At 45.4% G+C, this 15,754-nt stretch overlaps 1 protein-coding gene across 1 annotated transcript in view; it reads left to right on the plus strand.

Annotated features, from left to right (window-relative positions):
* Nucleotides 1-705: 705 nt before the first annotated feature.
* The window catches only part of LOC128598383 (plexin-A4-like), a 79,298-nt gene continuing 64,249 nt past the window's right edge, over nt 706-15,754 (plus strand). Inside the window, exons 1-4 of the mRNA XM_053608726.1 lie at nt 706-877; nt 1,628-1,684; nt 1,838-1,983; nt 14,215-14,336. Of these exons, the coding sequence (XP_053464701.1) occupies nt 706-877; nt 1,628-1,684; nt 1,838-1,983; nt 14,215-14,336 (497 nt within the window). The remainder of the gene's footprint in view (nt 878-1,627; nt 1,685-1,837; nt 1,984-14,214; nt 14,337-15,754) is intronic.

Here is a 15,754-nt window from a genome sequence, read left to right on the forward strand (position 1 = left end):
TTTGCTCAGTAGGGAGATTGCTCCAAGCAAGACGGCAGCCAGAACGCTGTAGTGTAAGGATCTGTCTGCTACTGGGAGACGATATTTATTGTTCAATCCTTCAACGGATGTAAACAAACAGCCCGGCCCAGATAACGTTCCAGTAAACAAACAAGCAGCTGCCAGGAGCTCCCTGGACGGCTGACCTTTGTGGAGGCCACGCTGCTGATGTTTTAATAGCAGTCTGCCTGGCAGTGTGGAGACTCACCGTGCCAGGGATGGGGACAGGAGGCAACACTCACTGGTGGATGGGGTGGGATCAGGGGCTGGAGGAGAGAGGCCAGCTACCTCAGGAGATCCCAGGCTACAGGCTGAGCTCTGGGGATGGCGGGCAGGTAGGGATATCTGGACCCCCCAGGGCAGTGGTAAGCCACATGTGGGCAGGAACACAGTGCACACCGAATGCCTCAAGGGAGGTTCCTGTGTGGCACAGGCAGGGATGGTGCTAGGTGGTTAAGGCCTCGCCAGCTGTTAATACTGAAATGCCTCCGTGTGATTGGTGGCTAGCTGCTATCCCACCACTGCTTTCCCCCCATCAGTATGACCTGGCACAGGTGATAGCCTCCCAGAACCTGCTTCTACAGCAACCACTCTGACTGGTTGGTCCTCCCCGTGAGCAGTCATTGAGTATTTTGACCATTGCCCAGGTGCCAGGGTCCTGCCGTGATGGTGGTGAGCCCAGAGCGTGGAAGGAGAAGGCACAAGTATGTCAAACGAGCCTGCCGAGCGAGCGCTAGCTTGGCTCAGAACCAGGCCCTCACAGCTGAGAACCCGCATTCAGTTGGGCTGAGCGGGACCATGCAACAGCCGGAGCTTATAGCCTGCGAACTCCAAAGAAGTGAGGCCAGTGGGCACACTGCACCATGCTGTAGGTTGAATGTCCCTGGAAGATGCAAATGTGCTGTGGCAAGAGAGGGACACGGGCAAAACCTCAACTGAGGGCCCCCAAGGAGGAGAGTCACCAAGCATTGTGCGGTAATGCAGCACTGAACAGTCTAGAACTGGGCTGTCCAACATGGTCGCCACGGGCCACCTGCTGAGCACCGGAGATGCAGATGGTCCAAATGGAGATGTGCTGCAAGTGTGAAATACACCTCGGGGTTCAAAGATTTAGTATGAGAAAAAGAATTTAAAATAGCTCATCAATAATTTTTATACTTACATACATGTTAGCATGATTATACTTGCAGCATGTTGGGTAGATAAAATACATTATGAAAATTAATTTTACCTGTTTTTTTTTTTAATGTGCCCACTGCTAGGAAATTTTAAATGACATGTGTGGCCCACATTTGAGCTTGTATTGTATTTTTGTTGTTCAGTGGTGTTCTAGAACATTCCACTGGGACGGAAGGAAGACCTATGGGGCACCAGTCCCTGTCACGGAGAGGGTATTGGTGGCTAGCAACTGGTTTGCTCCATTCTCTATGTCTCCTCGGGACCAAATGCTTCTCCTCTGACTCCCTTTCTCCTGTTTTTACCTTACCTTCCTGTCAGCATGTTACGTCTTTACAAACTCTGTTAGTACTGCTGATTTTGCTGCTTCAGATCAGTCTTTCTACTGACCTAGGGGATTTTGTCTCCTCAGGTGGCTTTTGGGTGAACCTGATGTTACCTGCTGGGTTTTACCAGTCCGCCTCTCGTGGTCCGTGGTGTTGTGTCGGTAGCCCTTTGGTGCAAGGCTAATCAGCCTTTCTGGGGGCCGGGCTGATCATCCCCGGCTAAACTCCCGTGAACCGGATCTCTCTGGAGATCTCACTGGAAGAACAGATAGAGGCCTCTGAATGCCCTCTGCCAGTGGGCCTTATTTGTGTGAAATCTGGGCCCTTCCGGAGACAGGCCTCCTGGAAGCCAGGGCTGCGACTGACCACCTTTCTCTCCAGAAGGCAGCTTCGAGCCTGGGAACGAGAAAGGTCAATGAATGCACAGTGCGTGGTGGGCGAGGTGTGTCACTCCCTCAAGGGACACACAGGCTTGGGACGTGGCTTCTTCCTCAGAGATTGGCATCTTCCAAAAAGTCAAATTGACATTCATGGGGCAGTGCCTGTGGCTTAAAGGAGTAGGCCGCTGGCCCCATGTACAGGAGGTGGTGGGTTCAAACCAAGCCCTGGCCAAAAACTGCAACAATAAAAAATTACATTCATGACCCACAATTGTTCTCTTTACATTTTCTATCTTTAAAACTTTTTTTTCTGTTTTCATTCTTTCTTACTGCTTAGGTGATTTACAAGTATTGTCTCCACTGTGTGGAATGAAAATCCTACCTGTTTAGGTTGTCACCTCACAAGCTGTGGGGAGACTCTGCACTGCTAACTGAATCGTAGCCACTGCTCAGTGTATCTCCTTGTGCTCCCCTTTTCTGGCAGCCTGGCTTGTCTTTTCTAGAACATTCCTGAATTGTAGGCATCTGGACTCTATTTCTCCCTTATAAGAGGTGGACTGAATGTGACATTCTATGTTCAAAGGAACGTGGGCAGGATGATGGCTTCTATTTATCTGTTTTTCCTCCCGGAGTGGATCCTGAAGGTTCCAGCATGTCATCACTGAGAACTTCTTCCCAGTCAAGGCAGAACATCTCCATCTTACCACGCAGAGCCAGAGGGACCCAGAAAGGAGCGATGACTTCCCTCCCTGGTTTCCTGCAGTCAGTAGGGGCTGGCAGCCTGGACTTTCTGTTGGATCCTAAAACCTTGGGCCTGGAAAGCCCTCCGGGAGTATCTGGCGCGATAGTCTCCTGACAGTCTCCTGCTGCCCTTTCCCTCCTACGACTGGTGTGTAAGCTGAAGCCCAGAGAAGTGCTCAGTGTGCCCAGAGTCACACAGCAAGCTGGGAGAGGGCTCAGCCCCTCCAGCAACCCCTCCCCAGCCCTCACCTGCAGTAAGGAATATGGGGTTGTCTGTGGGAACAAGATACACTAGCCATTTTTTGTGCTCACAGCAGGAAATTTACACACCCCACTTGCAATGCTAGACCAGCCCTAGAAGGCAGAGGAGAGGAATGGAGCAGTGCAGGTGTGGCCAGAACTCAGAATGCCCCTCGGCCCCGTGAAGGAGGTCCTTGGATTTAGCCTTCCTCAGTTCCAGCCTGATGCAAGTTAGGACAAGAGCCCTTTTACGGTACCTAGGGCATCTTAGGTATGCAGAGCTCCAGGCAGCACCAGTCTCGCCTCACAGAGGAAGTAGGCAAAGAAGAAGCCACCAACCCTCTGTCCTTTCCCAGCAGATGTGCTTTTGTGTGGCTACTCCTGTAGGCAGAAAAGCCTCTGACCTCTGATCGTTATCACAATAGCAGCCTGCCCGTGCTCAGACAGACCATCAGGGTGACTAGAGGCAGGGGGTACGCAGGATGGAGACCATGGGGTGGGCATAACTAGACTGTGAACTTGGCTTTTCATCCTGACCTTCAGTACTCACCAGCTCTGCCACCCAACCAACTCACTCAAGTAGTTTGTGCTTTGGATTCTTCATGTATAAAATGCAAATGGTAATAACTACCTTTCAGAGCTTTCAAAATTAAAGTTAATGTATGTAAAGTGCCTGGCGCATGGTTGGTGCTTAGAGAGCTCTGATGGTGTCGCTGTCATCATTATCATTACTCTTATTACTGCGAGGCGAGGTATTGTGTTCAGGGTAGGGGTGCCTGGACAATCGACTGCTTGGTGGCTAAAGGCCAGTTCAGCCCCAGGCACCAGCCACGAGGGACTCCCTGCCTCCCCCACCTGTTCTGAAGCCCCTGGGTAAACACTAAGGTAGAGACTCCCTTCATACTGACGAGCCCTGCCTTCTAGGGCTTGGAGGGGCCAGGAGGTGCTCTCCCATCTGCTCAGGGACAGCTGTCACCTTGACAGGGCTCTGTGGGGTTTCGTTTGTAATTCCACTTCCACGGTGGGGAAGGAACTTGAACCACTGGAGTCTAGCCCCATGGAATACTTGAAGTTAGCCGAGACTGGACAGCTGAAAAGGCTTCTGGCACCACACCTTCAGGGGAAAATGGCAATGGTGTGTTCCCTTCTCTCTGTCCCAGCCAGAGAAGAAGAGCCAGTATGTGCCGGCAGAGCAGGGGTGGGCGAGGGAGGGGCTGGAGTGGGAGCAAAGATGGGAAATCCAAGGGCCGCTGTTTAGGGACAGCTGTGGCCTTGCTCTAATCCTCAACTCGATTAAGCATCTGTCTCCAGGAATTGCCCCGACAGTCACCGTGTCTTCTCTGAGCTTAGCACCAATGTCCTGGTACTTTTGTAGCTCTAAGGGCCATTTTTAAAGACACCATGTGTAATATTCTACTTAGCAGCAAGGAGGAGATGCCATAGGGTGGACAGACAAGAACAGAGGCTGCCCCTCTGCCCCATGTCAGCTCCCTCTCCTACTATGCTGTGTCTACGTATTAAGAGCCCCCTGTATGCCCAGCGCAGGGCTAGGTATTGTGCAGAATAAGAAGGGCAGAGGGAAGGCCCTGCTCTGGAAGCTAAGGGGAAAGAAAACTCTAGCTTGATGGGCATGGAAATGAGTGTGGTCCTTCCTTCCTCATGGATGCCTTTCTTGTGGAAAGGGGAAAAAAAGATGTCAGCTCGAAAGGCACATTCTCCCCATGCCTTTGGGTGGGTTATTACAATACAAGGACTCTGGTCTAGAGGCCAGAGCTTTTAGGATGCTTCCCAAGACTACCCCTAATCCTCAGGTTCCTCAGTGGTGGGGAGCTCTTGTCTGCCTCACCCTTCTCACAGAGGCTGGGCGTTGGTGGAGGCTCTCAACCCCAGCCCCACTCCCCTGTCCGCTAGTAAGGTATCTGAAAGGAAGTGATTAAATTCCACGAGGACTGCTTCACTTGCACTTGAGTTCTGTACAAAAGAGACTGGAAATATTGATACTTAAGTAAACTGTGTACTCAGTTTGAATATTAATGGGACATTTTCCGAAGTAAATAGATGCACACTAATGTACACCATTGTTCAAGATGACTCGTCGGCATGAGTGGTATCCCATGACTTTACCAAATGCAGTATAAGTATAAAAGGAGAAATTACAGATGGCATTTATTCACGTGATTCTTAGAAGGCCACTGCATTTCAAACGTCACAAGAAGACAATGGAGACATGAATTTGAAACTGACTCAGAGATGTGTGCCAGGGGTTCAAGGGGATGCATAAGGGTTGAGGGAGACTCTCTAGATACTTATTTAGAGAAGGTTCAGTGAAACAATGAAGAGTGAGGAAACAGGTTCCAAGGACGTCCTCCTCCAGAAGAACTTGGGCTGGTGCTGAAGGCTTCCCAGTTAGATGCTGATGACCTGAAGGGCAGAGTCCGAGCTGGAGCCAGTGGCCCTGCGCCCTGGTTCTGGCTCTGCCACTTGCCCTTGGGCAGGTTATTTAACCTCTGGGTAATTCAGTTTCCTCATGAGAGAGTGGGAGTGTGCTGGTGCATGTTGACTGAGTAGGACGATGAGTAAATTAGAAAAGTGCGTGGAATTCTGAGCGCAGTGCCTGGCATGTAATGAGAGCTCAGAAAGCCTTAGCTTTCATCTCCAGGGTTTTCAGAATGCTCACAACTATTGTAAGAGTGTCTATATTTTATTGAAAAATTATCCACCTATAATATTTTTCTTCCATCATTCATAAACTCTCTTATAGCTTCTGGGGCATATTAGGCCCCCAGTGTTTTGGTTCCAAGAGTGAGAGAGAGCAGACCATGAGGCCTTCATCAGCCGCACAGGTACTGAGGTCCCTCAGAGGTCCCCGTGGACTGACAATGTCCCATTCATTTCCTGGAGACTGTACTGTGGGTGGAGTGCCTCATGCCTGAGGTTACCTTCAGAGAAAGAGAAAGGCCCTTCTAGAGAAAAGTCAACACCCCCAAGCTCCTTTTAATCCACAAGACTAAAGAATAAACAGCCACTCTCAGTAAGGTGGGAGAATCTCCCTCCCACCCTAGTGCAGGCTTAACCATTGCTTAGTCCAGCATTGCCCAAATTTTATTTCTCAGAGCCAAAGTTCTGAGAGTTTAGTTAATGGTATTTTACCAATGCTGATTTCCTGGTTTTAATCATAGAACATGGTTAACTGTGCTCTTAACATCAGTGAAATCTAGGTGAAGGTAATATGTATACTATTTTTGCAACTTTTTTGTTAGTCTAAAAAAGTTCAAAATAAATTTGCCTTAAAGTTGAAAAAATATGCAATACTGCAATTATTATAAAAATCTTTCTGTCACTGAAAAAGCTCTTTTGTGCTTTCTTGCAATTGGTCTTCTGTCCTTATCTCCAGCCCCTGGAAATCACTGACCTGTAGTCTGTCACCATAGTTTTGCCTTTTCTAGGATTTCATGAAAATGGAATTATATGCTGCACAGCCTTTTGTGTCTTACTTCTATTATTCAACACAGTGCTTTTAAGAGCCATGAATGTTGATGCTCCTTTTCGTTGTTGAGTAGAAGTCTATGATATGGGCACCCATTTGCCCATTCACCAACTAAATGATATTTGGGGTATTTCTACTTTTGGATGAGTGTAAATACAGCTCCTCTAAATATACTTGTATGAGTTTTTCCATGACCATAAGTCTCCATTTCCTCAGGTGGGACTTCTAGACTCTAATGCTGCTTTAAGTCTCCTCCGTCCTGTAAGGTCGGGAGCCTGCGTCTTCCCATGTTGGGCCTTTGTAGGCAGGTGAGAGCTGCAGTTACAGAGTTCTCCCATTTTATACATGTGGGAAGGCCAGCCAATGTCTCATAGCAAGTCTCAGAGAGCACCGTGGCCATCAGCTTCCCTAATCACACATTCTCTCTGCTGTTTGCCTCTAAGCCTGAATTTCTATGCAGCATGACACTCCACCAACAGCTAACTCAGTTTTATTCATCAACATAGCTCTCTTTGTATCCCAGAGCCAAAGTAAGAAGAAAAATTGAGAAGTACATATTTGAGTTCAGTTAGCAAAGCTGGGTGCAATTGTCAAGGCTGAAATAGCACATGATGTGATCATACTGGCAACAAGGTGACAAGAGTTGTATTTCTGTGTGTGAATGTATGTGCTCAAAATCAATGAGGGATAAATTTTCATTTGTGAGCTTACTGTATTATATTTTCCTCCAATTTTAGGTTCTAATACTTCTCTGTTGAATAATTCCAAAAACACAGACATCACAGTTCATGAAGATGAGAACTATGTTGATCTTACTCCCTTTTGCCCTTTACACAGCCTGAATATCACTCGATGCAGACAAATACATTCATTAAGTCATTCATTTGATGAGCACCTACCAGGTACTAGATACCAATATAGGCAAGAGAGTTACAGAGTTAAATAACACTTAGCTCTTCCTTCAGTGCATTCAGGATTGGTGAAAGTTGGCATGCAAAGACATGGTGACAATTTCATGACTTGAGTGGGACAATGTAAGTGAATACAGGGTAGAGATATGGATGAGTGATGAAGAAAATTCTGAAAGAAGCCACATATGAGTTGGGTTTGAAGGATAAATAGGAGTTTGCTGAGAGAACCAGAAAAAAAAAAAAGACATTTCAGGCAGAAGGAACAGCAGGCAAAGTCACAGAAGACTGAAACGTTATTATGTCTTAAGGGAAGCCATAAGGAGTTCAATGTTGTTGCCATATAAATTAAGACAGAAAATTGGTGAAGACCGAAGGGTTGGGCAAAGATCATATCATGCTGTGTCCTGATCACTGTTCTAACACAAACAGACCTTGGATTTTACTCCATAAACAACAGAGAGATGTGAACTTTATTTTTTATCTTTCATTATTTTTATTTTTTTACAGTTTCTAGCCAGGGCTGGGTTTGAACCTTCCACCTCCAGCACATGGGGCCAGCGCCCTACTTCTTTGAGCCACAGGCACCGCCCAAGATGTGGACTTCTTAAAGTAGGCGTGAAGCAGTGAAAGATTTGATATCCAACAGATCTAATGGCAAAAGAGTAAAAAGATGAAAAATGGGAAACCCAGAGCTAGGGAGACTAAGTAAGAAGTTTTTGTGGTCATTGTTCCAGGACTTATTTATTCTTCACAGCAGTGCTAAAAAGTAGTTAATCATAATTCACTTGAGGTCACCGTGATTTTGATAGCTCCATCAGGTGAGGCTGGAGGAAATAAAGAGGTTGAGATGATTCCTGGAATTCTTGGCCATTAGAAATTAGTTGTATGGTGATGACACTGACTCAAATATGAAATGTAGAAGGAAGGTCTTTCTAAATCCTCATGTGTTTCCCCCTCTTTGTAACAAATATTTCTACCTGCACTATGATTCTACCACTTCCAAGATACAAGGGAGTTTCTGTCCATATTTTTTAATCTTCTATTTCTCTCTGTCATCTGGTTTTTTTACCTCCATCTTCAATCAAATTCAAGGTTTTTTTTTTTTTCTTTTAAACTACAGCCCTGTTTCTTCCTTTTACCATCAAATACTTCGAGTCTGTGGTTTAGATGTTCTACTTTCAATTTTTGACCTCTAACTTTTCCCTAAACCCTCTGCAATCTGGTTTCTCCAATGAAACTAAGCTGTTAAAAAGGTAACCTGTGACCTCCTTTAACCAAATTCCATGGTCTCTGTTTACTTCTCATCCTCTTTGACCTCTGTCTGATGGTTACATCCACCACATCATGGCAGTGATATTGACCATTTTTAAAGCGAGTACAGCAATAGATATCTGTACCAAAAATTCACCTTAGCCTCTGGATACATTGCTTTCCTAGATTTCCCAATTAACTGATATACAAGCCATCACTGCAGGGAACATTATCTAGTATGTTTCTTTTTTTTTTTCTTCCAACTAAATAAAATTTTCTTGTTTCTCTGTATGTTTATTTGGTATCATCTTTGACAGCAGCACAAGATTTTAGTGTGATGGTCTCATTTTTTAGATACCAAAGTGAGTGAACTGGTGTTATCAAGTAAGATGGGCCATTATAGAATAGGATAAGTTTCAAACTTTCAGGAATACATAATATTTTATTCTCATTCACTTCAATTTTACTATAGGTTTATCTGATATTCATGGAGGATCCTTTCCAAATGAGAACCTGTGGATTTATTCTGATTCCCTTTTGCTGCATGGGAAAGAGAGAGCTGAATCACACAAAGGACTGACTCTTAAGTCCTTTGGTGCAGCAGCTAAATATATCACTTCTTCTCACATACCATTGGCCAGAACTAGTAATATGGCTTCACATAACTGCAAGGGGGTGGGCATTTCAGTTTCTATGTGCTTAGGAAGAATACAAGAGCTAGATATGAGCAAGTGCGACTCATCTCCATTGTACTGGAAATGTTCAGAAAACATTTTCCTTTAATTCCCTAGTGATGGGGGAAGAGCTCTTTTATCTGTACATTGGTCATAGATGGTTGAGCAGCAATTCTACCTACAACCAGGAGAAAACATTGATTCATATTGTGGAGGCACTTTATATGGTAAAATTCTTTGGTTCTGTATTTCAGCACCAGAAGTTGAGGACAGCTCCCCCGCATTATAAATATTGTACCTCTGCCTGGAGGTCAGGTTTACCGACTTCCTGAATTTTCGTACAGGTATAGATATGTATACAGTATCAAATATTGCAGTTAAAATTATTTTCACTCCCATTTATCCATCCCACAGATTTGAGCAATGTCTTTAACGAGCAGATATGAAACGTCAAAATGCCACCCTTTCTAAGTGTTTGGTTGATGTGTCCACCTAAATTCTAAGGAACAACCTTTACTCTCCCCACTCACAAGACTGAACTTCCTTTCACTGTAATGAAACTACCATGTAATTTTGGAATATGGGGGAAAGTCTGTCTCTCGCCCCCAGAGGATATATTGAGTAATTTGTTTCTTGCTAACCTCCGTTGGTCTATAATTTTTAGATTTTCTCATCTATCATCTGTGAATGTGTCCCTCTCTCCTGGTTCTTATTTGGAAACCTTTCCCATGGTACATGTAACTTAAGGAGTCACAGGCACAAAAAATTACTGATAACAGAAATTCACATGTGGCAGCTCATTCCATGTGCGGTATAGAAATTAATAGGCATTTATTTTGTGTCAAGATAAAAAATAAAGCTGCAAGTAGGGATATGTTTTGGTTTCTCTGTATACAGATATCTCTTTACATACAGTGTTTTCTCTCCAAATAAGTGTTTAGAAAGATGAGTTCACCTCTTAGAAACCTGAGGGTGAACAGAATGGATTCTGAGCTTGCTGGTGTTCTCGATTATTCTCATCAACCCCTCAAGCACATTTCTTTGTGATTTCCCATGAACAGCGAGGGGCCTCAGCACTGACTCTCCCTAGTGTGTTAAAGCAGCTCCTTCTACCGTCAGCAGGACTCCCATTGGCCTCATTCCTTTCTCTTCCCTCCAGCCACAGAAATATCAGACATCCCAGCAGTGTCTCCCTGTCCACACAAACCTGGCAGCCTCTCAGGGAAAAGAACAACAAAATACAGCCACTCTCTCAGAGTAAAAAAACCACCGGAGGGACACGCTTTTGGACAGGCAACAGTTGGCAAGAAAAATGTCATTTTCCGGCAGAAAGAAAAATAAATGTATCGGAGCCACATCACTGGGTCAGCTTTTTGTTATTTCTACAGTAGAACTGAATCTGCACCTTCAGATCTTTCTGGCTTTTTCAGACACGCCTAGCCTGTCATCAGGACACTACCCAGTTCTGAAACAGAGCTGACGGAGTGTTCCATTGTGCTCCACATGACGAGCAGAATTCTTCAACTCTCTTCCCTTCTTACTGTTCGCTCCCCAGTACTGGGCAGCACATCTGGACACATTCCCAAAATTAAGACTATAAGCCAGGGGTCCTCAAACTATGGCCCAGGGGCCACATGCGGTAGTGTGATTATATTTGTTCCCATTTTGTTTTTTTACTTCAAAATAAGATATGTGCAGTGTGCATAGGAATTTGTTCATAGTTGTTTTTTTTGTTTGTTTGTTTTTAACTATAGTCCGGCCCTCCAACAGTCTGAGGGACAGTGAACTGGCTCCCTGTTTAAAAAGTTTGCGGCCCCCGCTATAAGCTAATAGAATAATAATACCTTGTATTTATAGCCCTGTCCTTAAAGGTACTCCAAGTGCTTTGCCAACTGAGACTCCCACCAGCCCTAAATGAAGGCTGCCCCCTCCCACTATAAGCAGGACAGTTGAGACATCAATAAAGTGCCTCAGTGGTAACATAATGTTCATTTCCCACCATCACATATTCACTGGGAAGCCCAGAAGCTAACATGCCAGAAACATACTTCAGTTGACTGAGGAAGCAACAGATGACATTCAAGAGAAGAGGGCTGAGATCTGTCCTCCCTGGAGTCCTGCAACCTGCCTCCATCTGGAGGCACCAGCTGTCCGAGATCTCGAGTGGGAGGAGATTACTCCATAGACACCTGTGCTGTTCATTTGAGGCCAAAGCATGAGACAGTTAGCTCTTTCTTTTAGCAGCCATGGGGTGATTCCCTCAGCTCCTAGGTAAATGAGTCCCATGTCCCTCCTGCAAGCTACACTTCAACTAGCCTTGCTTCAAGTCATTTTTCATAAGAATTTTGTGATCAGATAAGTGAACCAAACATAGTTGCCAACTCATGATGAAGCTGGATGAGGAGGAAAAAACCTACAGAGAGTGGGCTGGGAGCTTGTATCCCATTTGAGACTGAAGGAAGTGAGGCAGAGAGGGAGACTCACGGTGGGTTCTTGGGGCTGTACGTTTCCCTCTCTGGTACTTTGCGTAGGAGCTAGGGGCAAGCAGGAAGTAGTTTTACCCATAAAGATAGACCATCCAATGTATTTTCCTGCATAATAAATTTCTTTCCCAAGAGACCAAAGCAATCAGACAGGCTAAGGAGCTCCATGCCAGCCTTGGTGTATCTCAAGGCCCTGCAAACCATGGAGTGGCACTAGAGGCTGGCAAGTTCATAAATTACCCTCCCAGTCGATTGCATTTTTAATCAGGGTGTGCACCATAATCACTAATGGCACTTGCTTACAGGATGAAGCCCCAGTATTTATCTTGTTTTAATTATATTAGAAAGCAGTGATATTCAATTAACCAACTAATCAAGCAAGCCAATCAATACGGGTCCTGGCGGGATTCTCCATTGCCCGGCTCCTTGTTCTGGGTGGCAGTCCAAGCATTAGAGTGAGACAGAGGTAACTCTCGGTCGCCGGGCCCTGCTGTGGAGAAGTCAGCAGGAGCAAGGAAGCCAGAATTCAGTTTTCCGACGTGGGCAGAAACCCCATGTGTTCTTTCCTTTGCCGTATTAAGGTGGTGATTTGCAGCAGCCTCCTTGTGGGTTAAGGTGTTATTTGTTCGACGATGTATATTTGTTTTCCAAGTGCATATAAAGAGCCATTTTCCCCATTCCGAGGACTGGAGGGCTGAGAACCCTAACCATATAACAAGCCAGTGGCAGAGCTCTAAATATTGAGCAGACCTGACCATGAGATATTGGCATGATGGTCCCAAGGACTGTCAGGCGGTTCCTTCCTCCATCAAGTAGCTTAGCAGCAGAGGGATCACCCTGCAAAGCCTCCTCCACCAGGGACATCTTGGACATATGGTGTATGTCTAGTATTATAAACAGCTGGGACACATCTGGGTCAAGGCCAGAGCTGCTCTTGGGGTGAGGGCTCTGTGAGACAGGCACACCTCTTGCCGCATTCACATGTGTCAAGGGACACCTGCCTTTGAAACTGTGTCATTGATTGTCTGAGGCTGAGGAGCAGTTGGTGGCCAGGGAGGAGCATGTCCCCCTGGGGCTGTGCTCACTATCCCCTCATCTTCATCAGACTCTTCCCATAAACTCACCTGGACATAAACACTCACGTAGCAACCCCATTTCCCAAGGTGAACTGATAATGAAAGTTGCTCAGGGTTGCCAGCTTATCTGGTTATTTTCCTCACTTATGAGGCAAGAGCCAGTGTGGAACTGGCTCCAGTGTGCTCCTTGCCTGGATAGTTACCTTGTTCATCAGACCCCCAAGTGGTGTGATGGTTTCAGGAATTCTCATCCTTCACAAGGCTGCAGATCTCAACTGGAACCTTTGCAGATAGTCTTCTAGATGCAGATGGCCTTGAAAAAGGAGAAAATATCCAGAGAAGATGGGATTCCAGGATGCCAAGCTCATTAGCTCACAATTGCCTAGTGGGCAGCATGGCCCATACATGAACATAATTCCTTGGAAGCGAAGTTGGGTTGTTGCAAAGGGGAAGTAAGTCTATTTGATGATTACAGATTGCACCCTATTAATGTCTTTTCAAATGCATCAAAGTCTTCAAGGCATCCTTGGAAGGAAAGCAGAGATCACTTGATGGAGCCTAAAGGTTGATGCTTATGCAGGAGGTCAGCAAGCATGTTACTGATAGGAGGAACCACCTAAGTCCTCAAGTCCCTGCCCTCCTGTCAGCAGCTGACTCCCTGTGACTTCAGATGAGCAAAGAATCAAAACCTGTTTGCTGGGATGTCGCCAACAAAAAAGTGAGACACTTCTCACAGAGATATATAAAAAAGAGAGGAATCGTTAAGACTGCTATCATTTCCAGACATTTGATGAGTTTCAATTCATTAAGAGCTTTTTAGGCTTGTTAATTTAATTAGAGCAAATGGGCCCCTGATGTCAGACAACAATCAGTCATTTGAAGGGGACAAAAAAGATTTAGAAGTGAAACAATCATTACCTGGCACAATGTTTAATCAAGAGACCCTAGGAACTTTCAACTTCACAGTAACGTTTTAAAAGGTTAGAGATTTCATTTGTGTGCAGTCTTTGACTCTACCAGGCAGACTGGAAAAATGGACGTAGTTGTGATCATTGATTGTAATGGATTTTAAAAGTTTAACTCCCCACTCCAGTGCATACACACAGACATAACGCATACACACTCACCCCAAACTTTCTCTCTTTCCCTCGAGCTAGACTCAGTTTGGGTCCAGTCCAGTGGATACAGGAAAACAAGGCTTTATCATGCATGTGATGTCTGCTGAGTCCCACCTTGACACTGAGTCCAGTTAATCTTGGCTTGGAGCCATGTGAGACCTCCTCTTTTCTAATGGTTCCTCCCTATTCTCACCTCATCCCTTCCCATGCTAAGGTCGGGGACTTTGTGTGGCCCATGTACCCCACTCTTTAGTGTAGTCCAGGTTTCCAAGCCCTGGGGGTCCCCTGTCCTGCTCTGGCTCTGGCTTCTAGATGACTGCCCAGTGTGTGAGTGCCCAGGAGTGGGCTGGCAGCGTCAGGGTGCACAGCACCTACAGCTGTGCCCTGCCCTCACTCTGTGGGGACCTCTCAGGCTCGCGTTCCTCACTGCCAGGGTCTGTGTGCACTTGCCTCCACCACGCAGGGTGTTCACGTTGGGAGCCGAGGATCCACAAATGCCTGGGAAGGATCCCACGATCTCAGCTGCCATATTCCAGGCTCAGATCTTTGCCCAGGACTGGACATTACCCCAATCCTGGCTTTTTCCTCTTTTCCCGTCATCTGATCCTTTCTACATAACACCCTGCATGCTGCTACCCAATTTTTAATTGTTCGATTCATAAGGCAAATTGGCCATTGAAGAATGGATGAAGGTTCTAAAGGCCTCTGTTTGACTTTTAAACTGGCTGTTGCCTGACCTGACTGATATAGCTTAGTCCTTGGCCTAGCATAGACAGCCAACAAATGCTTGATGACTGAGAAGCAAAACATTACATTTTAAAGCCTGGAACCAGCCTGTCAGTTCTGATCCAGATGCTTTAGAATGGTTTGATCTCTGGATGGTCAGGTCAGGATGAATCAGGTGGTAGGTACCCACCTGACCCAAGGCACGATTCAGAATTAACATTAACAGAATCTAGTATATGGTGTGGCTGGGACTCAAACTTTCAGTTTCACAGGAAGTCTCTCCAGACCTCCTCCACTCTACCAAACTGCCTCTCACTGCCCGCCATTGCTTGTTGCATTTGTTGGGGTTTAAAATCTTGTGATTTAATGATAAAAAAAAAAAAACATAAACTATAAAAAATTAATTAAATAAATAAATAATCTTGCTGTTTTGTTTACTTCTAATTGTTTCTTGGGCATCAGAAAAAGACAGCTGGGTATTTATTACACCCAAGAGCAGGTGGGATAGCCCAGGGGCGTGAGGACCCTCACCTGGCTGAAGGTTTATAAACCCAGACCCTTTTGTGCATAGCAGAAGTAGTATCCTACAAATCAGGATAATTACTGTTTATCCGTAGAAGGATGGTTATTCATAAATGACGGGTCAGTCATATTGTGAAATACCAGGAGCTGCTAAAGACAGTAAACTAAAGCTGGGTCTCCGTGACATGAGGAAAGTCCGTGCTATAGTGTGAGTAAAAACGGGCATTTACAACAGTAGGTTTATTAGGTTTTGCTTTATCTTAAAAAGGATCTATATCTTTCTCTCCTTACATGCGTGTTTGTACGTAATTGTATGTATGTGTGTAACATTTATGTTTAAGTGTGTGTGTGCATATAAAACATAACCATACAGGTACATGTGTATGCACGCAAATACATGTACTTGGGCAAGTTGCTTAACTTTCTGTGCCTCAGTTTCTTTATTTGTAAAATGGGGAAACACAAGGTCTAACAATTAAGTTTGAGACCTCATCCTGAATATCATTATGATCACCTTTGAAGTCCTCCCCTTGGGAAGCCACCCACCAACACGGGTGCCTAGTCCACCTTTGGAAGCTATTTTGGAACTCATTTTCCAGCATAA

Source organism: Nycticebus coucang, chromosome 11 (assembly GCF_027406575.1).
Source record: "Nycticebus coucang isolate mNycCou1 chromosome 11, mNycCou1.pri, whole genome shotgun sequence".
NCBI lineage: Eukaryota > Metazoa > Chordata > Mammalia > Primates > Lorisidae > Nycticebus > Nycticebus coucang.